Below are 25133 nucleotides of genomic sequence, written 5' to 3'. Positions count from 1 at the left end.
TATATTGGGCATACAAGTCAACCCCTGGCTTTGGAGATGATTTTTAGACTTCAAATGTCAACTTATACACCAGCATATATGGCACGTTATTGGTCAGATATCAGTGTTGTATCTTCTTTCCCACCAATTATTTTCAGGATTATATACTGATCCAGTATTCTCCTCAAAATATTAATTCAAATTTTTTTAAGTTTTCTTATTCTCGATTTAATTAGGATCCAGGTTTCACACCTATACAATACTATTGGTGTAAGCATCGCCATCTATTGTAGAACAGGTACAAGGGGAGAAGTGAATTAGCCCAAGGCATGGAGGAGTAAGTTAGCTCAGGGCTTGCCAGACAGTAGACATGTAGCCCTGTACCACTTCAATAAACATTATCACAAACATTTTCTGTATTTCTCATGTAACCCTCATACAATTGGTCATATGATGACTTTATATATTCTCACTTTATTTTTTATTTTTATTACATTATTGCAGCCAAAGGCATGCATGCTTCCAGCACCTATCCTCTCAAATATCTCCTTGTTAAAGTTGTTGTCACTAATGATAGTTGATCCAAGGTATTTCAAGTGATCAATACTCTCCATTTTTAGGTCTCCAGCATTCACATCTCCCCTTCATAGCAACATCATTTATGTCTTTCCAATCTTTCATTCCAGGCCTACCCTTTTCCCTGTTTCTGATAGAATTACTACATCATCAGTGTACACTAAGATCAATGTCACTGCAAGGGTGTATGCTCTTCTCTAGCACAAGGTTGAACAAGACTGGTGATAACATGCAACTATGTCTCAGTCAAGTATGCAGTACCAATTTCATAGGTGCCAGAGCTCTGGGGGATGGTATTAAGCCATATACAAGATTTTTTTCCTTCTTCCTCTTTTTTCTTTCATTTTTTTTTTTTTTTTTTATCAGATCTTGAAATCTTATGGGATAGGAGGAAAGCTGTTAAGAGCAGTCAAAAGTTTTTATGATAGTAGTAGAGCTTGTGTTAGAATCAGAAATGGAGAGAGTGCGTGGTTTGAGGTAAAGGTGGGACTTTATCAGGGATGTGTTATGTCGCCCTGGCTGTTCAATTTATACATGGATGGGGTGGTGCAAGAGGTAAATGCAGGGTAGTGGGTCAGGGATTGGAGATGGTTAAAGAAAATGGAGAAAAGTGGGAAATAAGCCTGTTGTTGTCTGCTGATGACACTGCGCTTGTAGCAGGATCAGAGGAGGGATTGAGGAAGTTAGTGACAGAGTTTGGATGGTGTGTGAAAGAAGGAAGTTGAAGATAAATGAGGGTAAAAGTAAAGTGATGAGATGTATAAGGGGTGAAAGTAGCAGCAGACTGGAAGTGAGTATTAAGGGAGAGAGACTGGAGGAAGTGGATGGTTTTAGATACCTGAGTGTGAATGTGGCAGGAAACGGAGTTGTGGAGGTAGAGGTAGAATGCAGATTGAGAGAAGCAAAAAAATGCCTTGGGGGATTAAAAAGTGTATTGAGAAATAGACATTTGGGAATGGATGCTAAAAGGAGATTGTATGAAGGAGTGATTGTGCTGACAGCACTGTATGGGGGCAGAAACATGGAACATACTTGGGAGACAGGGTTGATGAGAGTATTGGGATCGTTTGGACACATGGAAAGAATGAGTGAATAAAGATTAGTACAAGAGGTGTGGAAGGCAGAGGTGGAAGGAGTGAACATGAGGGGGCAACCAAGGATGAGATGGACGAATGGGGTAAAAGGGGCATTGGGAAAGAGTGGAATGTCTGTTGAAGAGGGATGGGAGAGGACAGAATATAGGGGTGAATGGAGAATGGTTGTGTATGGATGATATTGTGATGGCTGGGGGGGGAGTGGGTGGGGGATGGGGGGTAGAGGAGTATGTGTGAAAAATAAGTTGATGTAGAACAAAGGGATTTCTCCCCATCTCCTTTTCTGCATGTGAGGACAGAGAGGGGGGGGGGAGGGTTCACCAATTTAATGAAGCGGCCTTGCTGTGGATGTGCTGTGTCTTGCTACACTGTTTCTGACCCAGGGCAGTGAGCAAGATACAGGGATGACCTGTCATCCAGGAGGAGCCAAGATAGGAGGGAGGGAAGGGGGTGGATGAGTGTGTAATATGTGGGGATGGAATGGGTGGGATTTGGTTTTTATGCCTTTGGCTACCTCCCTTGTAAGGGAGGAAAAGCCTTTGGTATATGTATTTAAAAAGAAGAAGAAAAAAAAAAAAAAAACTCGCAGAGGTGCCTGAGCAGCGCTCCAGTGACCCCTGGCAGCAGTTTTTGGTCTAAGTTGACTCTCAACTTCAAAATGGTTTTTCTTTTGACTGTTTTTACACCCCATTTGCTGTTGTTACAATATACTTATATCAAATCAATCAAATTCTTGGGAATAAGTATGTGCCACAGTAAAGCCCTATTTACCTAGTTGTATTTTGCAGGAAGGGGAGCTACGCTTGTGGTGTCCCGCCTTTGTATCTCGCAGTGTCTAGTTTGCTTTTAAACTCATGAATGGTTTTTGCGCACACTATTTCCTTGTCCAGTTTGTTCCAAGTGTCTACCACTCTATGTGGAAAACTATGTATACTGTCATAAGCCTGTCTGTAGTCTACACAGAGTTGGTAAATTTTTCTTTTTTATTATACTCCTAATATTTTTCTAAGGTTGTTTTCATAGTAAAGATATGGTCTGTGGTGGCTCTATTAGTTCAAAAGCTTACTTGCTATTCACTTAATATATCTTTGGCTAGTGGTTGGAGTCATATTAGTAATATTTTGGTAAGCAGGTTGTATAATGTATTTAATAAGCTTTTTCTTCTGTGGTTGGAGCATTCTATTTTTTTCTTTTTTGTGAATAGTGACAATGTCTGCCAGTTTCTGTTTACTAGGCATTCATTCCTGTTTCCAAATCAAAGATATAAATTTATGAACTTCTTTGGAGAGAGTTCCCATCACATTTCAGAAGCTCAGCTGGTATTCTGTCACAAGTTGGTTTTACCTTATTACACTATTAATTTATTTGCTTTTCTTTTGTACCATGAATACAGTGTGCTAACTTTGTTAGCATTCATTGCCTGTCAAAGAAGGGAAAGAGGAGACTTACTATCTATAGAATTATGAAGGAAATGGAAATCTTAGATAAGAATGACTTATTGAAATGGGAAAATGGAAAAACAAGAGGACACGAAAAAAATACATACACACATATACCAAGGCTTTTTCCCCCTTACTAGGGAGGTAGCCAAAAAGGAAAAGGTGTAAAATCATTCCCACCCATTCCATTCCTGAAAACACTCCACACCCCTCCACCCTCCCTCCCTCGAAAAAAAATAAAAAAAAGATAATAACAGAAGAGATCTGGAAAAAAAAAAAAAAAAAAAATAGCTTCCCACACAGAGTGATAAGCTACTTGGAACAAATTGGACAATGAAATAGTGTGTGCAAACACTATTCAAGATTTTAAGAAAAAACTTGATGGTGAGAGATACAAAAATGGATCACCCATATAATACAACTAGGTAAATAAAACTTGGTAAATACAATAAGTTAGAATGGAATAACTTAACTTTATTTATATGTCACTAGCTGAGGTGCAACTTAAGGCTCAAGTGCAACGCCCTCTGTAGCTCACTGTTCTGCAGAGGCCATAGTACAGATATCTAAAAGATCAATAGCACCCTTTGGACTTTCACTCACTCAACCATCCTCCGCTCAGTGTTCTTTTGAAACAATATGTGAGTATTGCCAGTAATGTACATACGGTCATAAAGGTCTCTCTCTCCTAGTTACATTAATGAAATGATAGAAAATCTTGATGCTGTGTTTAGACTGTTTTCTTTAGCTTAAACACTGTAATAAATTCTTTATTCTACATTTTCAGCTTTTCTTCTTGTGAAAATTAAAAATATATATATACAGAAGTTCAGCTTGCCAGGGGTGCCAGCAACCCTAGGGCTGGACCTGGGTGGATGGAGTTAACTTAAGGGGATGACCAAAAATAAGTGGATGGGATGAAAGGAGCTTTGAGAAAGAGGGGAATGTCTGTTGAGCAGGAAAGGAAGAAGCCATGGGATAGCCTTGAGTGGAGAATGGTTGTGTATGGATATTCTGACACGGCCCAAAGGGATTTCTCCCCATCTTTTCTATTTTCCACATGAGGGGACAGGGAGGGAGGGTCACTGTGTAAATGAAGCACTCCTGCTGTGGATATACTATGCCTTGCTGCATTGCTTCTGTGGGCAGGAGACAGGGATGGCCCTTCATCCAAAAGGAGCTGAAATGAGAGGGAAACAATGGGTGGTGGACAGAAGTGGAATGGGTAGGAGTGGGTGAATACCTTGGCTGGCTACCTCCCTTATACTGGGGAAGAGGCCTTTGGTACAGTACTACCTCTCATTAACAGACGTTAATTAGCTGTGTTTGTGGTATTTTCGCTGTGTTTTCGGTGTTTTTGGTGCTGTTGTTTAGTGCTGTGCAATCACTATGCCACCAAAAAAAACACTCCAAATCAACGGATTATTCACATCAACAGACACCGTTACCCCCCTTTTAGTCCATTAATGAGAGGTAGTACTGTATTTAGATGGATAGATATACATGTGCTGAGCTATTTGTAATGTTCTGGGAGCATGAGAAAAAAAATACTCTTTGCGTCCATCTCAATTATTAAAGATATTCCATAGTGAAACACTTTTATCTACTCCCCCTGCTGCCAGTAACCATCCAGGACCACATCTCTGTACTTCCCCTTTAGAGTATGCTATGCACTGTACTGTTCCCTTATGATACTGCAGTACAGCAAGTGGTTTCAACTTCTTCCATGAAAATAAACGAATCCTGTGATCCCACCCTCCTGTAACAAAGAGTCTGTTATCTGGACGAGTCAAACATGCAGCTATACCAGGATTGATAATTGTTATTTCTTTGAGGATCTCTAGTTTCACTGATGGCTGAAGGCTAAATACATATATTTTCTCTGATGTTGACCCACAAACCCCTTTTTGTAATTCATCATCAAACTCTAAACATATTGGATTGTCACATATCTTTGTGTCTGTACAAATGCTACCATCGACCCAGTTCCAGACAATAATGTGACCATTTTCATACGCAGCCAAAATAAAGGATTGGTTTTCTTGCTTGGCCCATTTTGCTTGCATAATAGTACCATATTTTGCACTATCTTTTGGTTGGACAGAGCAAATTTTGAGTTCTGCATCAGCATCCCACACACTGACATTTGTCTGTCCTGGCCCAGGGCATAGCAGAATGCTCTTCTGTGAGTCAATCAAAATATCACATAGGCAGAACCCAAGATAGTCTTTTACTGGAATTCTGATGATGGGTGTTGGGGCTGGTATGTTCAAGTCCCACAGAGTAGCATGGTCACAACGGCCTTGAGTCCATAGGTGGCTTGGTGAATGACTATGCAACCATAGAATGGAAGTATTGTCTGATGCCTTCCAATCCAGAGTCACAGCCTTAGTCTGCAATTACAAGAATATATAAGTTAAAGGTGTATGACTATATATGAGGAAACAAGATTTTTGAAAATCGTCCCCATAAAATTTTTAATTTTGATACAAATGCTCTTTTGTCTTTTTTACCCTTTGAAAGCAAGAAGGATTTCCCTCCAATAAATAAAATTGTCAAACAACAGCCAGAGTGACCATGGCAATATTCACACTCTATTGTCACACTCTGGCATGTTTTTGATTAACTGTATCAAGTCTGGCCACAACTTGAACAAATCCTACCAATCCACAGCCAGAGTGCTATTTTCCCTTTATATCAATTTCTTCTTCTCTTGGGCAAATAAAAGATGATGTACAACCACTCCTCGTTTAACGACGACAATTGGGACCAGCGCGCCGTCGTTAACCGAATTGGTCGTTAAGCGAAAGTGTATACATATACGCACATGTACTGTATGTACAATGTCCAGCAATACATGTATCTTTATTTTCGTGTATTTTCCCTCTTTTATACAGTACATTAAAGCTTTATTTACTGTTTATTTACGGTGGTTAGGTTTCTGAAATTACCATATATGACCAAATCCGCGTATGCTGACATTCCATATTGAATACCAGGGTATTTTTTTTAGTTTCGACCATGGGCGCGATATAGCAATAGAAAATTAATTATTAATTTTGTAAATTAAAATGTATCAACGTAATATGCAATTTTGTGGGCGGAAATGAAAGTAAAAAATACCATGCTACAAGAAAATATGCTAATGAACGAAATCGGTAGCATAGGATCGGGACGCCATCTTGTCGTCTGCCAACGTCTCTCACGACGACGACAACGAGGACGAGCCGGATGACATTTAATTTGCAGGTAATGATTTATCAAACACAGGTTAGGTTAGTTTAGTGTAGGTTAGACGAATTTATCATCCTTTCATTTATTCGACATCGGCATCTATCATAACAAACATGGTGTACCATTCGTCCGACATGACTTCGTTACTTACGAAATTTGTTTTAGCACCTTTTCTTTTATTTCCGCTCACAAAATTGCATATTACGTTGATACATTATAATTTACAAAATTAATAATTAATTTTCTATTGCTATATTGCGCCCTTGGTCGAAACTAAAAATTTACCACTACGGGTATATATTGTACCCCAGGTAGTTTTTGCAGCTTGCAGGATGGTAATGTAGACCTAAGCTTCAGAACACTTTACCTCACAGCTAATATCCACCGTACAAGTTCATTTATAACATCATACAAATTTGCCTCAGCCAACTTAATTATCGTACACGACGTCGTAACTTCGGGAGATTTGCGTTAAACGAATATTGGTCTGTCATAAAGCCCGTCGTTACTCCGAGTTGTCGTTAACCGAGTAGGCCATTAAACGAGGAGTGGGTGTACAAAAAAATACTAAAATTTACATGCATAATCAGACTTACATGATAATATTACAGGGGTAAGAATGAGGGCCCACAAGAGAAAACTAGCATGCAACCCTCTTTATGTGTGTGTCACTTGCATGTGCCATAGGCATAGATGCCAAGAATCCTAAATCTATAATCCTTGTCTATTTTCCTATTTACCTGCCTCCACACATTTGTCACATATCTTTATTATATGTGAGGAAAGTTGACAAATAATCATTAGTTATCTAAATTCTGCATGATACTGCACTCGTATTTGCTGATGTGCTACTTCTCTGTGCCATCTTCATCTGTGACTTTTGACCCCTGGATCACATCATGGTCCCTTCTTGTGTTCCTCCACCTCATTTGTGGATCATTTTCTCCTTGAGAGGTCTGTGACTAAATTTTTATATTTTAGTTCTTCTATAGTCCTACATCTTATATTTGTTATATCTTAAACTAACTGTGATCAATTCCATGTGAAGTATATCATGGCCCACTAGACATCAAACGAAGGCATTTATAAATATTATATAACTCTCTTGTGGATATGTGGATGAGCATTACCCAACACATCTTATACAAGTTACTGCATGACACTACTGCATGCTTTATATAGCCTAATATGTGACACCACTACATGACACATCATGATTACATGACACTATCTATATACCAAGGGCCTCTTTCTCCTTATAAGTGTGGTAGGAGAAGACAGAAGATAGGGGTGAGTAGAGAATGGTTGTATATGGATGATGCTGTGATGCATGGAAGGGAGCAGGCGGGAGTGGGTTATGTGTGAATGATATTTTGATGCAGCCCAAAGGGATTTCTCCCCGTCTTCTCTTTTTCTGCATGATGGGAGGATGTGCTGTCTTACTGCATTGCTTCTGACCCAGGGCAATGAGGAAGATGCAGTGATGACCCATCATCCAGGAAGAACCAAGAAAATAGGGAGGGAGGGAGGGAGGGGTGATGAGTGGGAGTGGAGTTGGTGGGGATGAATTGGGTGGGTGTGGAATTATGCCTTTTGATTTTGTCTATCTTCCTTGAAAGGGGGGGGGAAAAGCCCTTTGTATATGTATGTCATGTACATTCTAGATGTCGCAGGAGCATTTTTTATTGCACAATACATTTAACATGATCCATCTGGTACTGTTCCTTCAACTTTTATAAGTTATTCCATTCTATATATATATATGTTGTGTCAAAACAATCAACAGGCCACAAAAAGAACAACAACACTCCTGTGCTATGCAGCAAGTTTCTTTCCATGAAGAAAGAAGACAATAGAAGACACTACTGCAGTGAAATTGTGCCTTGCTTCTACCATTCTTACTGATGTATTAGCCTTAATGAATCCTCAAAAGAAGAAACCCAGGCAATATTGAGCTAAGCCATATGAATGGCTAGAAAATCAAAAGTATGTATTTAACAACTTGTTGAAAGAAATGAATCTAGAAGATGAGCAAGGCTTCTATGATTATCACCAAATGTGCTGGAAGAACTTTGCTGAATTGCTGGCATTAGTGTCACCATTCATTAAAAAACAAGAAACCAAGGCGAGGGAAGCAAGAGTAGCATGAATATTTCTGTTTTTCACTCCATTACAGGGAAAAACAATTTAGTACATAGCAAGCTAAATGAATCTTTACACTACAGAGGCAGTCCAATGAATGATTATTACCACTAAAAAAAAAAAAAAAAAAAAAAAATATATATATATATATATATATATATATATATATATATATATATATATATATATATATATATATATATATATATGGCAAGGGAAGCATGAGTAGCATGAATATTTCTGTTTTTCACTCCATTGTGGGGAAAAGCAATTTAGCACATAGCAAGCTAAATAAATCTTACATTACAGAGGCAGTCAAATGACTGATAATTACAAAAAAAATATATATATATATATATATATATATAATTCAAAATAATTTCATAGTATTAAATAATTCATCTCTTATTACCGAATAAGTAGTATATATATTTTTTCAAATGTGTTGTAAATATGAACAATGTTAACATAGATCTTCAGGTTTTTTTCCCTTGGATCTCGCCCAAGAGAACGACTCTAACAGTACTGGGATGGGCATCTTTCCTCCAACCTTACATTTAGACTCCAAGCCAAATTCTTCAACCTTGGACAAAATCCAAATGAGTCGCTGAAATCCACCTATTCCGTTAACTAGTGTAACTGTAACTTAAATCAAATAGGAGGTACTTTATAAAAAAACTTCTCTAGGTCAAGGCTTTTGGATTGGAAAGTGTCATAAGAAACAGGTATCTGGGAATGTATGCAAACAGAAGATTATGTGAAGGGAGGATTGTGTCTATGACAATGTATGGGGCAGAGAGCTGGAATTTAAGAGAGGCAGACAGGAGAAGCTTAAATATGTTTGAGATGAAGTGCCTGGGAAGTATTGTATGAGTTACAAGGTTTGATGGAGTAAGAAATGAGGAGGTGAGGAAGATAGTGGGGATGGAAAAGGAGCTGGTAGATAAGGCTGATGAAAGATTATTAGGATGGTTTGGACACATGGAAAGACTGAATGAAGAAAGATTAATAAAAGAGGTGTGTAGAGCACAGGTGGATGGAGTGAACTTGAGGGGACAACTGAGAATAAAATGGATGGATGGAGTGAAAGGGGCTTTGAGGAGGGGAATGTCTGTTGAGCAGGGAAGGGAGAAGGCAAGCAATAGGGGTAATCTAATCAGATTACCCCTATAGTGTATGGATGCTATTTTGATACAGCCCAAAGGGATTTCTTTCCTTCATCTCTATTTTCTGCATGAGGGTATGAGATGAAGGGTTGCCATTTAAATGAAATGATCCTGGTGTGGAAATATTGTGTCTTGCTGCATTGCTTCTGACCCAGGCTGTGGGCAGGAGACTGGGATGACCCTTCATCCACAGGGAGCTAAGACAAGAAACAAGGGTGGTGGATGGAAGTGGGTCAGTGCCTTGACTGGCTACCTCCCTTATAAAAAGGAAGAAGCCCTTGGTATATATATAAGTAGTAAAAAAAAATTGAAGTTGTGCTGAGCAATTGCACATCCTTTATAGCTGTTTTATAACTGTGCATATTTCTTGAATATTAATAACTATGCTGTGTTGAAATCTGATGCTTGGCACACCCAATACCATTAACCATCCTCTAACTCTGGAAGTCTTCTTCATGGTGAAAGACACTAATTACTTGGTCAACCAAAACTTACCTTAATATCCCATATCAATACATCTCCATCTTGAGTACCAGCTGCTATGTATTGAGTTAACTGATCTTCAGGAGGTTTCAAGAATGTCAGTGAGGTAACTCCACTCTGCGTTCCTCTCAACACAAACACAGGATCTGGGGGTGGTGCACTCATGTCTGCAGTCTTCTGTACAAGGTCTTCCTCTCAGTTTTCCTAATTATTTTTTTCTATCTTGCAGGTATTCTTCACATTCATATACAGTAATTCTTTAAAGCTCTCTTATTATTTTAACGCATCATATACATGCTATGGACAGTACCTAAAGTACATAGTAAATTTATCTTGCTCACGTGACTAACTTTAAATGGCTTAATAAATTATTTCTATTGACACTGGTTTCTCTTTTCTTTTACACAAAATTATAATGTCATTGTGGTTAAAAGAAAACCTACTTTTTTGTCATTCTGAATGTCTTCAAACAATTGTTTCTGTTTTTTCCAGCCCATGCACTATTTACATCCACCTGGTAGTTCAAATCTGCAAAGCCTCTTGTTGCAAACATTAAGTACAGGTTCTGAAAACAAGAAATTAGTGTCAACTCACTTGGTAGCTTTAAACATTTGAAGATATTCACTGTTCTCCAAACAAGACTTTACTAAGACATTACAAAAAACCCATATGTATCTATACATATCAAGCATTCCAAGCCATCTTCCTTATAGCACAAAACAACTTGTTGCCCTCCAACCCCAACTTACAACAAAAAGGCATACATACATACATACATATACCAAGGGCTTTTTTCCCCCTTACAAGAGAAGTAGCCAAAGTCAAAAGGTATAAATCCACTCCCATCCATTCCACCCCCATTCATCACCCCTCGCTCTTTTCATGGCTCCTGAAGAATGGATCATCCCTGCATCTTGCAAATCACTCTGGGTCTGAAGCAATGCAGTAAGACACAGCACATCCACAGCAAGGCTATTTCATTAAATCGGTGAACCTCCCTCTCCATCCTCTCATGCAGTAACACTAATGATTGACACCGGTACGAGATGAACCTCTCTTGTGGCATAGCATTGGTGGCCGTGCAGATTAGAGATCTAATTGAATGAAGAGCATCAGGCAGCACTGCTTCCCATTGACATTCTCAAAGGTTCTTGGATGCCAGGGCAAGGGTTATGTGCTTCCAGATTATAGCATTATACCTCTCACACTGCCCATTTCCTCCAGGATTAGAGGGTGTCATTCAACTAGTGATGATACATAGATTGTGCAAGAATTCATATAGATCCTTGCCCATAAATGAGGATCCATGATCAGAATGTAAGTAGGAAGGCATACCAACTATTGCAAAAATTTGAATTTGACAATGGATTGTAGTACCGGTAGTCATGTTCTGACAGGCAAATGCAAACGGAAAATGAGAATACTCACCCACCACTGTGAGCATGTAGTGGTTTCTGGAGTTTGAGGGTACAGCCCCCTGATATCCAAACTAAGACATTCAAAGGGCTGCATAGCCTTGATAAGGGGAGTTTGATGTGGTATGTAGAACTGAGGCTTCAATCGGGCACACTAAGGGCATTCAGAACATACCCTCCTCACATCTTCTATGGAATAAGGAAGATTTCTCACTGATAAAATGAGCAAGTCTTGTTGCACCAGGATGGCAAAATAGGGCATGGAGTTCAGATAGCTTCTCATTATTGATGGTAGCTCCACAGTGAGCATGTGAGTATCTGCAGGAATGTTGTATTTACCAGGATGGTACATGATGTCATAGTTGTAGCTCCCCAACTAGATCCTCCATCATTGAATTTCATCATTCTTGATTTTTCCAAGTCGATTCATACGGAACATAAAGCTGACAGCTTGTTGGTCTGTAACTAAGTAAAAACATTGTCCTGTCAAGTAGTGAGACCACCTCTTTACAGATTCCACAACTGCACATCCCTCCTTTTCTACTGCAGAGTGCATTCAGTAGGTGTGAGGGTGCAAGAGAAAGAGGCAACTGGATGAGCTGCCTGATTCAGAGTAACAGCAATGACTGTATGAGATGCTTCAGTTTCAACTACCAAAGGAATAGTTTCATCAATTGAGTGTACAACAGCCTTCGGCTCTTCTTTGAGATCATTAATGGCTTTCAGGGCCTCTGGACTCCGTGAAAAAATGTCAGTGGTAATAAAAGGTCTGATCTTATCAGAGAATCGGGAAACCCACTGTGAATAATAGGAAAACATACCAATAACACAGCGTAAGGAGGTACAGTCTTTAGGGATCAGTAATTCCTTTAATGGATGTAAACATTCAGGATCTGGTTTGAGAGAACCATGGATTAGTGTATAACCAAGAAAATCTATAGATTTTGTGGAAATGATAGATTTAGTCTTGTTAAAGGTAAGGTTGTGGAACCAGGCAGCTTCTTGAAACTTTGCCAAGTTTTAATCATGTTCCAGCTGGATCTTCCCTACCACAACAATATTGTCCACATAAGCTTAAGTTCCATGCAGATTGTGTTGCTTGATGATGGGAGCAAGCTACACCGTTTGTAACTCTGAGTGGCACTCTACAGAACTGATATAGTTTACTATTCGCTTCAAAGGCAGAATATGGCTTGTCCTCTTCCCATATAGGTATCTGGTGATAAGCACTTTTCAGGTCCAGTGAACTATAGTACTTGTAATGAGACAGTTCTGTGACAAGGTCAACTATTCTTGGAAGAGGGTACACATCCAAATGAGTGAATTTATTAATGGTTTGTCCATAGTCAACAACCAATCTCTTTCCGTGGCATTCATTCAACACAACAAGGACTTGCACCCTCCATGGAGATGTACTCTCCTCAATAACACCATCATGTAGCATCTTGTTAATTTCAGACCTTATGAACTTCTTATCATCATCCCCAAACCTCCAAGATTTTGTTGCAATGGGTTTGCAATGAGGAGCAAGACTTGAAAAGAGGTGTATCCACCAAAGCAGACAGTACACTGCAAGTGGCAGGGTTGGAGATATTTAGATCTTTCTTGGAACTGACCCTAAGACACAGTATTACAGTGCACTAACTTGATGAACCAAGGTACAACTTGCAACTTGGTCTTAGATCCTTTGAAAAATGTGCCAGCCCATGTCAAGATTGCCACAAATGTTGAGATCTTCAGAAAAAGATTAAAGACACACTTAGTCAACATGTGATATGATTTGGATGATTTGACAATAACACAGAATTACATCTGTTGAGTGAATGACGGACTAATGGAGGCAGTGACAGGTGTCAATCATTCAACGGAACATGACCTGGAAATGACTCTACAATAACAGTATCCTGGACCTGTCCTAATGATTTATGGAATATAACTTCAGGTGATGATGTGGGTGTTGAACTTTGGAGATAAAACAGTGGGGAGATCATCCTGATGACTGCCTCAAAGAACCAATATATGAAGGTTTCCATTATTGATCTCTGTCTGATTTGTAATAATATTTGGGACTAAAAACACAGTATACAGGAGTCAACAGCCAACAAGGGTACACAATGGATAATTTGTACTGTATCATAGAAAAACTTTTATAAGCCATCTATGCCAACATTCATGGTAATTTCCATATTAGCCCAATAAAATGAAGTCTGCATGCTACTTGCATACTTCAGTAAATGTAATCTGTCAATTCAAGTTTTTTTGAGAACCCCATATGAAATTAGCAACTATTGTATCTTCTTTCACCTTGTTTTGTAACAAAATTCAACTTGTAAAAGAGGAACAAAACCTCATGTCATCCAATTCTTCAAGACCATTGATAGGTTCTGTAAGATTAAAATAGCATGAGATTAAAACAGCACAAGATATTATGTACTACCAGTTGAGACATTCCCATTTTACCCTGTCTGGGGTATTGGCTGCATGTTATTGTGGCTAAGTAGCATGTAGCTGATACTTTAAGGTCTATATGGGGTGCCCCTATAGACCAGAGCCACACATCATTTTGTCTGTGATAGAGGAAAGCTCTGTTTACAGAGAAATGATGATACTTTATTATACTGTGGATGTCCCTCCATTATGCTGTCCCCCCACCCCTTGTTACTGTCCTGTATCATTTCTCTGAATATTCATTTCTTTTTTTCGCCTAACCCTGTGATGGAATATATATATATATATATATATATATGCTAATAAGAACACGGGTATACTTTGCATATATATATATATATACATATATATATATATATATATATATATATATATATATATATATATATATATATACATACATACATATACCAAGGCTTTTTCCCCCTTACAAGGGGGGTAGCCAAAAAGAAAAAGGCATAAAATCATTCCCACCCATTCCATCCCTGAAATACACTCCACACCCCTCCACCCTCCCTCTTATCTTAGCACCTCCTGAATGACGGGTCATCCCTGCACCTTGTCCACTGCCCTGGGTCAGAAGCAGTGTCGCAAGACACAGCACATCCACAGCAAGGCTGCTTCATTAAATCGACGACCCCCCCTCTCCGTCCCCCCATTGCATAAAATGAGAGGACGGGGAGAAATCCCTTCGGGCTGCATCAAATTTTATATATATATATATATATATATATATATGTATATATATGTATATATATGTATATATATATATATTTATATATATATAAATGTATATATATATATATGTATATATATATATTATATCTATATATATCTATATATATATACACATATACACATACATTTACCACCCCATCCATGTACAATTCAAAACAATTCAAACAGCCATGACAACTTCACACAGCCCTGATGCAGCCCCACCTTTAACTCATATAATTTGCTTTCTCCATTTCCAATCCTAATCCAAGCTCCACTAATCCCATAGAAATTCATGACTGCTCTTAATGGCTTTCCCCCAATCCCATATATTTGAAATACCTCCTATAGTACTTTCATGTCTACCCTGTCATAAGCCTTTTCCAAATCCATAAAGGCCCAAAAAAACATTCTTACTTTTTGCCAAAACTTTCTCACACACAAAATTTTTATCCGTACAACCTCCACCTTTCCTAAACCCACACTGCTCCTCACCAATCATTCCCTGTCTTTCTACTAATCCTTTCAATTGAAACCCTCCCATAAACCTTTCCAATTACATTCAACACTGATCCTTCTGAAACTACTACATTCACATTTGTCCCCCTTTTCTTTTGTAAAACAGAACTATATAGGCACTCTTCCAGTCCTCCAGCACTCTCCCATCCTTAAGACACATTAAACAACCTCATTAGCCAGTCTAGTATAACTGTGCCTCCCTTTTTTAGACACTCTGCATGACACCCATCTAACCCAGGTGCCTTACCAGCTCTCATAATATTCAAAGCTCCTAGTACTTCATCTCTTCATATATCTCTTCTATTTTCCTCTCCCATTAGCTATTTCCTTTGCACCCCCACTACCACAATCAATCCCATTCTATCCTCCTCCACATTCAAAAACTCTCTAAAATACTCTGCCCATCTTCCCCTTGCCATCTTCACTTCCATTAACATCTGTCCATCTGCACCTTTTACATCCTCTCTGCCTGACTCACCCCCTTACTTTCTTATTTTCCTAATAAAAAATTGTATTAATTTTTTTTATGCTCCTACCCCATCTGCTCTCCTATCTGCCTCCTTTATCTTACATTTTGTTTCTCTTCTCTTTTCCTTGTACCTTTCATATGCTTCTCACATCCTACTTTGAAACCCATTTATATAGGCTTGTTTCTTCTCTTCTACTATCACCTTCACCTCATCATCCCACCACTCACTATCCTTCCCTCTATTCCCTCCCATCCTCTTTGTTCCACAAAAAAAAAAAAAAAAAAAAAAAAAAAAAAATTGCACACTTTGTCACTTCCTCCTTGAAACAAACCCATTACCTCATCTACTCCAACCTCTACTTTATCTTTCACCACCTCCCACGCTTCTCCTGGTAGTCCTTTAAATTGCTTACTCTAAGCACCTCTCTACCTTCTGACCTTTTCCTTTCTCCACCTATCCTCCACTCTCAACTTCCCACTAAAAATTTATCTCACATTCCCCCACTCTCTCCTCTAAAAACATGGACATCCAGAACTCTTCCTATCCTTTTGGATACCATTATATAGACCATTAATGCCTTATCAACCACTTTACTATACACCACCCTTTCCCATGTATACTTATTATACTATGCTGGACCTTATTAAACATTGTGTTTACTATCATCAATTCTATTTCTAAACAAATCTACACCATCATCTCTCCACCATGATTTTTATCCGGCACTCCAAACTTCCCTTACACTCCATCTATTGGTTCATCCCCTAATTTAGCATTGAGATATCCCAAACCTACTATAATCTATATTGACATTCCTTCCAAAAATATAAACACTCATTTAAATATATCCAAAAGCCTCCCTTTCTTCTACACACGTCTCACTAGGCGATATAGCAATAAAAATTAATTATTGATGTTGTAAATTATAATACATCAATGTAATATGCGATTTTCTTGGTGGAAATCAATTACAAAAAAGTTGCTAAAACCAATTTACTAACGAACGAAGTCGCGGCCGTTGAATAATACGGCATGTTTGTTATGATAGATGCCGAGGTCGAAGAAATGAAAGGATGATAAATTCGTCTATTCTAACCTAACCTACCTACCTTACTTTAGCTAACCTAACCTATATTTAGTAATTCGGTACCTCGAATTGTAAAGATCATTCGGGTCGTCGTTGTCGTCACGAATGCTGATGGCCTGATTATTATTGTACCTCGGGCAGTTAACAGACGACGGCAGAACCCCGTGTTCTCTCATAAAGTCCAAGGAAGCCCTATTGTCTTCGTAACAGCGCTTATTAACGTCACCTGGAGTTGGAGAATACCAAGACAGTGACTGGGCTGGACAGACGAGAGCATGGCGTCCGTTCCGTATCCTAGCGGCTTCGTTCGTTAGTAGATGTGCTTGTAGCAAGGTTTTTTTGTTATTTGTTTCCGCCAAGAAAAGCGCATACTACGTTCATGTATTTTAATTTACAAAACTATTTAATTTTCTAATGCTATAACACGTAGGTGTGCACAACTAAAATAATACCCACACAACTGACTAAGCACTAAATAAGTCTTACAAATTAGAAGATTTAAAAGTTGGTAATGCCAGACTGGCGTACCTATCGTTGCGGCCTGCCCTTTCACTTATGATGGGCAGCCAGCCAGTTAAGTATAATTGTATACGAGGTGAGTACAGGTTAGGTTATATTACACTAAAGTTAAGATTTTTCAACTGGTAATTTATTGCAGATAGAGTAATTTGCACTGGTTATTTGCATATATGAAATGATACTAAAATATGTATAACATATATGGTGAAAATAAACCATCCAAAATGAAAGGCGTTTTCCAAATTCTTACCAGAGGATACTGTAACTTTAGGACACACGACTCTGTAACAAAGCATGGAAATGGAAAGGTTAGAATTTAATTTTCACTCAGTATCACTGTTGGTAAAATATAAAACATGAGCAAGTTAATATTATGATTAGGAAATATTTCCTCATCTTTATGTAACTTTTACTTTGCTAACAAATTCTTTAAAATGCGCGGACATGCTAAAAAATATTTTCAATACTACTTTTTTCCCATCCACTTGCCAGGAACGTTTTGACATGTGGGCGTTAGGGAATTCGCTAGTTTCGAAATATAAAATAATGAGTGTCATAAAATATAATACTTCATTCACTCAGTTAAGCTGTAAAATAGGTATAGATATACAAATTAACTAAAAAAAAAAAAAAATACTAGAATACTACTTTTCAGATCTGAGTCGGGTAAGGTCTAACGATGGACATCACAGCTGACATCCGACCATTCAATGTTATAATTGTTCACTACGACTGCAAAGACCCCCCCCCCCCTCCATCACCTCCGTCTTATTACGGATAGATACTACATCGAGGTAAAAATATTTAATTTTTGTATACTGTCAGAAATTGTATCAGCAAATATTAAAGTCTATGTTCATATATATATATATATATATATATATATATATATATATATATATATATATATATATATATATATATATATATATATATATATATATGTATGTATGTATGTATTTACCTAGTTGTATTTTACGGGAAGGGGAGCTTGTACTGGGGTGGCAAATGAATACGCAAAAAAAAATTAAAGTTACAAAATTATATTTAAATACACACACAAAAAATGGCAGACACAAAATGCGTGCAACTGTTTTCAAGGCTGCTTGGAAACTAAAGCCACGCTCACTCATTTCGCGCCAAAAACAAACGGCGCACATCGCATCTGCGATATCTTACAATATAACATAACACATTGTAATGCATAAAATAAATACATAACAGCATAATATAAATAATAACAAAACAACAAAATACAATTCTCCTCCACACCAACACATCGCTCGGTCCGCGCCACTTGGTGCCCTCACCGAGCAAACAAGAAAAAACTGACCGAGGCAAAGAGAATATAAATGATACAAAGATAAGCCACACACAAACCACACACACAACAGTGGCAGACAGAAGTGTGGGACAAATGGAATTAAAAGCACACCCAAATACATTAAACAAACACATACAGAAATGAGTACACAAAGACAACATATACAAACACAAAAAGGAACATAAGACTGGCGCCAGTTAACAAAAGACAAATAGAGCAATTGCCGGACGTCCGGGACATGATACTTAACATCTAAACACGACAAAATACAATACAAGACAACACAAATGGGAAACATCACAAGAGTACATAACACTACACAATGAAAATTCAGGTAATGAGATCCTTGTATGTTACACTGAGGGATCTGGTCTACCAAAATTCGTTGGTAATGACAATTGTTCATAACAGACATATTCCTAACCAGAGAGTTCATGCGAAGCCTCTCGGAACACAAAAGAGATCATGCTTTCTCTTAGATTGTCTACAGTAAGGATATAATTGATTATAAAATTCACTATGAACATTAACTTTAGAATTTGAATGGTTTATCATCTTTTCAATAACAATTAATTTGCAAAACACACTAATCTAGTTTGAGTGTCTCTTCTTGTTCAATATTCATTTTTTCTTCAACACACTTCATTTTCAAAGACAGTCTTATTACTTTAAAATGGTCACAATACTCATGTGTGTACTCAGATGAGAGGTCCTTAAGTCCTTAAGATTCCAAGTCTGACCACAGCAGATCCTAGGTTTTAGGTTTCCATGTATCTGCTTGACACCAAGTTCCAGTTGTTTAGGTCTCCCATCCCAAATACATACAAATGGTCAATACTATCTGTAAAATACATCAAGATTAATGTTCAACTCTTGAAAAATATCATTATAATATTCTCCATATTCTCCAGGGTTATTAATATTTATGCACAAAGTATTACTATAATCATCTTCATAGATCTGCAAGCTAATTTTCCTTATGTCATCTAAATGTCCTATCAATTCTTCTCTTGATTCTAAATGTTTAAGTTTAAACTTGTTTCCACCTGCAGAATCAATTACCCTATATGGACCAGTGTACCTTGGTGAAAGTTTATTATTGGGTGAGGTTATTTTGACCATTACCAATTCCCCAATTTTCAATTCTAGTTTATGAACTATTTTGTGTTGTTGTTCCTTCATCTTTTGTAAATACACCTGCATATGTTTCCTAACTCTTTGGTGAATACTTTGAAGAGTATTTATCCTATTGGATATATAATCATCCATATTATATATGGGTTTTTGCTCTGCAGTCAACATTTCATATGGCAGAGTTTTGTCCTCCCCAAAAATTATAAAATGAGGTGTATCCCCAGTTGCTACATTAATTTGATTGTTCAGGGTACACTTAACACAAGGAATCCAAGTATCCCAAGTTACACTATGAGGACTTATTAGGGTTCTAAGACATATAATTATCTTTTTGTTTAACCTTTCTACTACTCCATTACTTTGGGGATGGTTAACGAGTATATTGACTTTCTTGATGTGGAACACATTACATAGATTTTCCAAGATTTTGTTATTAAATTCAGTCCCATTATCTGAAACTAGGATGTTAGGTGTAGTAAAATTACAGATTATCTGATCATAGATTACGGAAGCAATAGTTTCAGCTTTCTTATTGATTATGGGTTGTAATATACAAAATCTTGAAAAATAATCAATAGCAACAAATAGGTATTTAAAGCCGTTCTCGGACATTGGTAATTCCAATGTATCCATGTGAACTCTTTCCCAAGGTTTCTGTGGAATGGGATAGGTGAGTATAGGAGCAGGTTTTGGTGTATTTCCCTTCACCTTTACACATTTTACACACTTTTCTATATAATCATAGATAGTTTTCTTCATTCCTGGCCAAAAGTATTTAAGTTGTGCTTGTCTATAAGTTTTATCCTTTCCAGGATGTGAACTACAATCACTATCATGAAGTAACTTCAATATCTCATTTACCAGAGTTTGTGGTATAACCAACTGATTTACTTGACCTCTAGAAATATCTTTCCCATTCACAAATGTTTTCCTATACAATATTCCATTAATCAAATGAAATTCCTCTATCTTATACCCCTTTGGTAGCTTTGGAGGATCTCCTCTTGGGTTCATCAAATGCTTGATTATTGAATCACATGTCTCATCATCTCTCTGTTCTCTTATTAGCATTTCTTCATCTAAAGTTACTAATTCTTCTATACTACAAACAAAATTAATCAACCCAGTCCCAGTCATTGGTTGACTAATGTTTCTAGAAAGTGGATCTGCTACATTCCTTCTACCCGGAATATATTCAAATTGAACTTCATAGCACTGAAGTATCGCAAACCATCTAGCAAGTCTGCCTCTAAGATTCTTATGCTTAAATAAGTTCTGAATAGCTGTGTGATCAGTCCAGACTCTGATGGGATACCCTAGTATCATATCCCTAAAACTTTCTAAAGAATAAATTACTGCTAAAGTTTCTCTTTCAGTTATAGAATAGTTTCTCTCCGCACTATTACAAAGTCTGGATGTGTAAGCTATGGGTTTCAAAATTCCATTTCTCTCTTGCATGAGTATGCCTCCTAATCCTATGTCAGACGCATCAGTACAAAGAATAAATTCTTTTTCATAGTCGGGAAAAATTAAAATAGGTGAACTCGTGAGTTTATCTTTCAACTTGTCAAAAGCTTGCTGTTGCGCCGGTCCCCATATGAACTTTGAGTCCTTTCTCAACAAAGAACTTAGTGGATTAGCAATGTCAGCATAACTTTGAATGAATTTTCTATAATATCCTGTTAATCCCAAAAAGCTCCTAACCTTGTCTACATTGGTCGGAACTGGAAAATTCTTGACAGCGTCAACCTTTGAATTTACTGTACTCAGCCCGTGTCTGTCTATCTTATGTCCTAAGTAAATGACACTGTCTTGCAAGAACTTACATTTTTCAAGTTTTACTTTTAACCCAGCTTCTCCTAGTCTTGAGAATATCAAATCTAATTTCTTAAAGTGCTCCACTGCAGTCTGAGAAACTATTAAAATGTCATCTAGAAATACACTGGCAGTGTTTCCTAACAATCCATCTAGAATAGTATTCATTAATCTCATGTAAGTTAATGGACTATTACATAACCCAAATGGCATTCTCTTGAACTCATAATGTCCTGTTGTAGTAGAAAATGCTGTGAACTCTCTTGAATCTTCATGCAATTCTATTTGCCAAAAAGCTGATTTGATATCTATAGTACTAAAATATCTATTCTCAGTTCCCAAACTTCTCAAAATGTCACCGATAATGGGTAATGGTAACCTGTCACGAATGGTGTGCTTATTCAATTCCCTGTAATCAATAACTGGTCGCATAGTCCCATCAGACTTTGGTGCTAAGATCAACGGAAAATTCCACTCACTTTTACTATGTTCAATAATATCCTGTGATAACATTTCAGTGATGAGTTTATCTACTACAGCTAATTTAGAGTGAGGAACTCTGTAGGCTGGTATGTAGATAGGTTGTGTTCCTGGTTTTAACTTAATGTGATGTTTTAAAACAGTTGTTTTGCCTAAGGCGTCCCCCGGCAAAGCAATTGCTTTTTTATGTTTCATAAGCAAAGCAAATAAAGCTTCATCCAACTCAGGGCAATTAGTTGATTGTAATAATTCTTTATATCTATTTCTTAAGTCTATGCCTTCTTGTACTGAACAAATTGATGAAGTTGGTAATTCTATCTCCTCACTATTCTCATTTAAAATCTTAATAGGTTTAGTACACACCTGAATACATCCTATTTGTGTACCTTTCTTTAAAACTATCTCTTTATTCTTAGTATTAATTACTAATACTTCTACTCTGTTCTTATTTGTCTTATAAATCCCTGAGTCCCACTTCAATCCTTTAAGTTTAACTGATTCTGGGACTGTAATTACTTCAGAGTCTACATTGATTCCTTTCAAACACACTTCAACCTTATTAATTGACATGGGATGTAACAATGTCGACCTTGTTAATCCGCAATCTGCAATTCTCAAGGCATCTGTGGTTGATAATTTAGTAATCTCTGGGATTTCCTGAACTTCTGAGTTGGGTTCACAAATTGTTTTACTTTCTGTAGGATTGGACCGCTCGGCCTCGCTACCTAGGATAGAAATGTTATCTAAGGATTCATTGATTCCTGTCACTGGTCTTAAGTCTGGTTGATTTAAGAATGGGATTAACTGTGACTTCACTAAAATTCCTAAGTCAGCAGGACAAATTACCATGTTTTCTTTTCTCATAGTTGCAAATCCTATCAATAAATCTCCTGGAAAAACAGACTCTTCTACCACTATCACTGGGATGTACAATTGTTCATTTGTATATAAGGCAACTTCTAGCTCAATCTTACCTAATGTTTTTAACTGATTTCCAGTTACACCTTGCAATGTGTAACGGATTGGTTCCAACATTTTCACTCCTGGGTTCAACTGGTTTAAAACTTTACTAGTAATTACATTAACTACAGACCCTGTATCAATAAAAATTTGAATAGGCTTATTGAACACTTTACCCGCAATGAGAGGTCCTACAGAAGTTTTACCAACAGTAATTATCAGTTTGTCAGTTTCTTTCATCTCTCTTGCATTCCCATATTTAACACAATACCGCCTATCGGTATATATATGGGGAGGTCTGAAATGGTTTATTCTGTGTCTGGGGGTTTTCCTCTTAGCCCTGGGGGTACCCGAAAATTCCGGCACTCATGAGTTCTGTGTCCGATTTTATTATGGTAAATACAGAATGGAGGGTTCCTACATTGATACTCATTGTGACCTTCGTATTTGCAATTTCTGCAAATAATCCCATAAAAACATTCTTGTGCTTTGTGTCCCCATGCATTACAATTAAAACATAGGATTCTGGTATCTCTATCCCTAGATGGACTTCTAGCATGTCGCCTATGTCCTACTTCTGTTTTCTTAAACTCTCTAGAGTTCCTATATTGGCTTTGTTGATTTATAGGCATTACATATGGGTTTATTGTTCTGGTCTCACTGTATCCTTGAAGAAGATAATCTACTTCTCCTAAACTGATATTTGATTTTAGATCTTTGTACAGCCTTTCTGCTGTTAAGTCATCAGAATTCTTTGCTAATAAGCTAAATGTAATCAATTTGATTACCTGTGAGATTTTCATCTTCTCACTAGATCTTTCTATCCAGTCTGAATCTTTCAAGATAGAATTCATGTCTTTTGACCATCTATCTAATCTAGCTAAGTACTCTGTGTCAGTTTCACTTGTCCTAACTTCCTTAATAATTTTTACCAATGATCTAATAGGATCCTGATCACATTTGGACATGAAATGTTTAAGAAAGGCTTTCTTGTAATTATCATATTGATTAATTTCTTCCATTTGCTGGAAGTTAATGACAAACCTCGCCCTTCCATGCTCTGGATCTATATTCTCCTTGAGAATCTCAATCTTACGATTCTCATTGGTAATGTTTTTACTAACTATAAGAGTGTCAATGAGGTTCAGGAACTTGTTTACACCATATGTGTTAGACTCTCCTGTGAATTTTGGAATATTTGTATTTGATGTGTGAATTTCGTGTCTCAACACGTTAGAATTCTGAGGGGTACTCATACTTATTACTAATACCTTGCTTTAGCCTGGCTGCTTGCGATGTCGCTTCGTGATGTCAATGTCTGGTTTGACGTCCTTCTACGGTCTTGTCATTCGTCAACGACGTTGTTCCTCCTCCATCACACACTCTGCCTTGAAGACTGCCTTGTAAATGATGATCACCTTGAAGAATCTTGAAGAATGCTTATTCCCATCGTAGCAGTTACTTGAAGTTGTAGATTTCTCTCGTAGTCGTCTTGGTTGTCTTGTTCCCGTAGACTTCTTGCGCCACTTCTCTTCGGAGGTGTTTAACACTCAGTTCGTTCATCCCACCGCTGCCACCACTTTCACCTCCCCTTGTCACCACTGTCACCACCACTGTCGGTTCTCGATGTTTACACTTAAATTTGACTTGTAATATCACTCGTCTCAAGGCCCCTTGCCTTCGTTAAGTGAGTTTCCCTAAATATTCAAGTTCCTCTTAAGCAGTAGTCTCACTATTTTCTAGGCCCCGTGCCTATTCCTCTCGTCCTTTGGGTTAATAAAAGGGTGGTGAATTTTCTTTCTTCTTTCACTGTAATTTCACCTACTGGTTACACTCGGGATCTCTTTCTCTCGTCTCTACATCGTCTCTCCCTAGATCGTCTCTCTAGATCGTCTCTTGATCCTCTCTCCCTCTCTCTGACGAGATCCCGTATCCTACGCTAAGCTACCTTCGTCTGACGTCACTAATTTTTCTAATCCAATCTCCAGTGACTTTTCAAATAAATGTCACTCCTTATGGGCGTGACTTTGAATTCATGCACCAATAGTTTTTTTCTCCTTCTCCACCTTGCACCAATCCGGAAAGCCATTCCAATGCCACTAGCAAAATTGTTTACCTCAGCATTAGTCAAA

The 25133-nt window shown here is 37.6% G+C and overlaps 2 protein-coding genes across 6 annotated transcripts; both read right to left on the bottom strand.

Annotated features, from left to right (window-relative positions):
- Positions 1–4134: 4134 nt before the first annotated feature.
- On the bottom strand, positions 4135–18054 carry LOC143038077 (guanine nucleotide-binding protein subunit beta-like protein 1). 5 transcript variants are annotated; one of them, XM_076206995.1, is made up of 5 exons: positions 17937–18054; positions 17539–17570; positions 10557–10678; positions 10126–10290; positions 4135–5481 (listed from the first exon to the last, which is right to left on the bottom strand). In XM_076206995.1, the coding sequence occupies exons 3-5, from the start codon at positions 10608–10610 to the stop codon at positions 4654–4656; spliced, it is 1047 nt and encodes a 348-aa protein (XP_076063110.1). In that variant the 5' UTR covers positions 10611–10678; positions 17539–17570; positions 17937–18054; the 3' UTR covers positions 4135–4653. The 5 variants fall into 5 exon arrangements, with proteins under 5 accessions (XP_076063110.1, XP_076063112.1, XP_076063111.1 ...); XM_076206997.1 differs by lacking the exons at positions 17539–17570; positions 17937–18054 and adding an exon at positions 17256–17324; XM_076206996.1 differs by lacking the exons at positions 17539–17570; positions 17937–18054 and adding an exon at positions 16996–17133.
- On the bottom strand, positions 12069–12972 carry LOC143037767 (uncharacterized). The gene is made up of 2 exons (XM_076206320.1): positions 12696–12972; positions 12069–12421 (listed from the first exon to the last, which is right to left on the bottom strand). The coding sequence occupies exons 1-2, from the start codon at positions 12970–12972 to the stop codon at positions 12069–12071; spliced, it is 630 nt and encodes a 209-aa protein (XP_076062435.1).
- Positions 18055–25133: the final 7079 nt, after the last annotated feature.

This window comes from Oratosquilla oratoria, chromosome 23, assembly GCF_046742065.1.
Source record: "Oratosquilla oratoria isolate Oo_2021 chromosome 23, ASM4674206v1, whole genome shotgun sequence".
In the NCBI taxonomy this organism is placed as follows: domain Eukaryota; kingdom Metazoa; phylum Arthropoda; class Malacostraca; order Stomatopoda; family Squillidae; genus Oratosquilla; species Oratosquilla oratoria.
Note: the sequence above shows the minus strand (reverse complement) of the source record. Positions and strands in the feature narration are given on the sequence as shown.

Excerpts from the sequence above, each read along its gene's own strand:
- LOC143038077 (XM_076206995.1), bottom strand. The coding sequence starts at position 10,610 with ATGGGCTGGAAAAAACAGAAACAATTGTTTGAAGACATTCAGAATGAC. Across the intron at positions 10,291-10,556 it reads ACATTCAGAATGACAAAAAA|AAGACTGCAGACATGAGTGC; the intron begins GTAGGTTTTCTT and ends GACCTTGTACAG. Across the intron at positions 5,482-10,125 it reads TATTGATATGGGATATTAAG|ACTAAGGCTGTGACTCTGGA; the intron begins GTAAGTTTTGGT and ends TTGTAATTGCAG.
- LOC143037767 (XM_076206320.1), bottom strand. The coding sequence starts at position 12,972 with ATGCTACATGATGGTGTTATTGAGGAGAGTACATCTCCATGGAGGGTG. Across the intron at positions 12,422-12,695 it reads TTCTGCCTTTGAAGCGAATA|ATCCTGAATGTTTACATCCA; the intron begins GTAAACTATATC and ends CTCTCAAACCAG.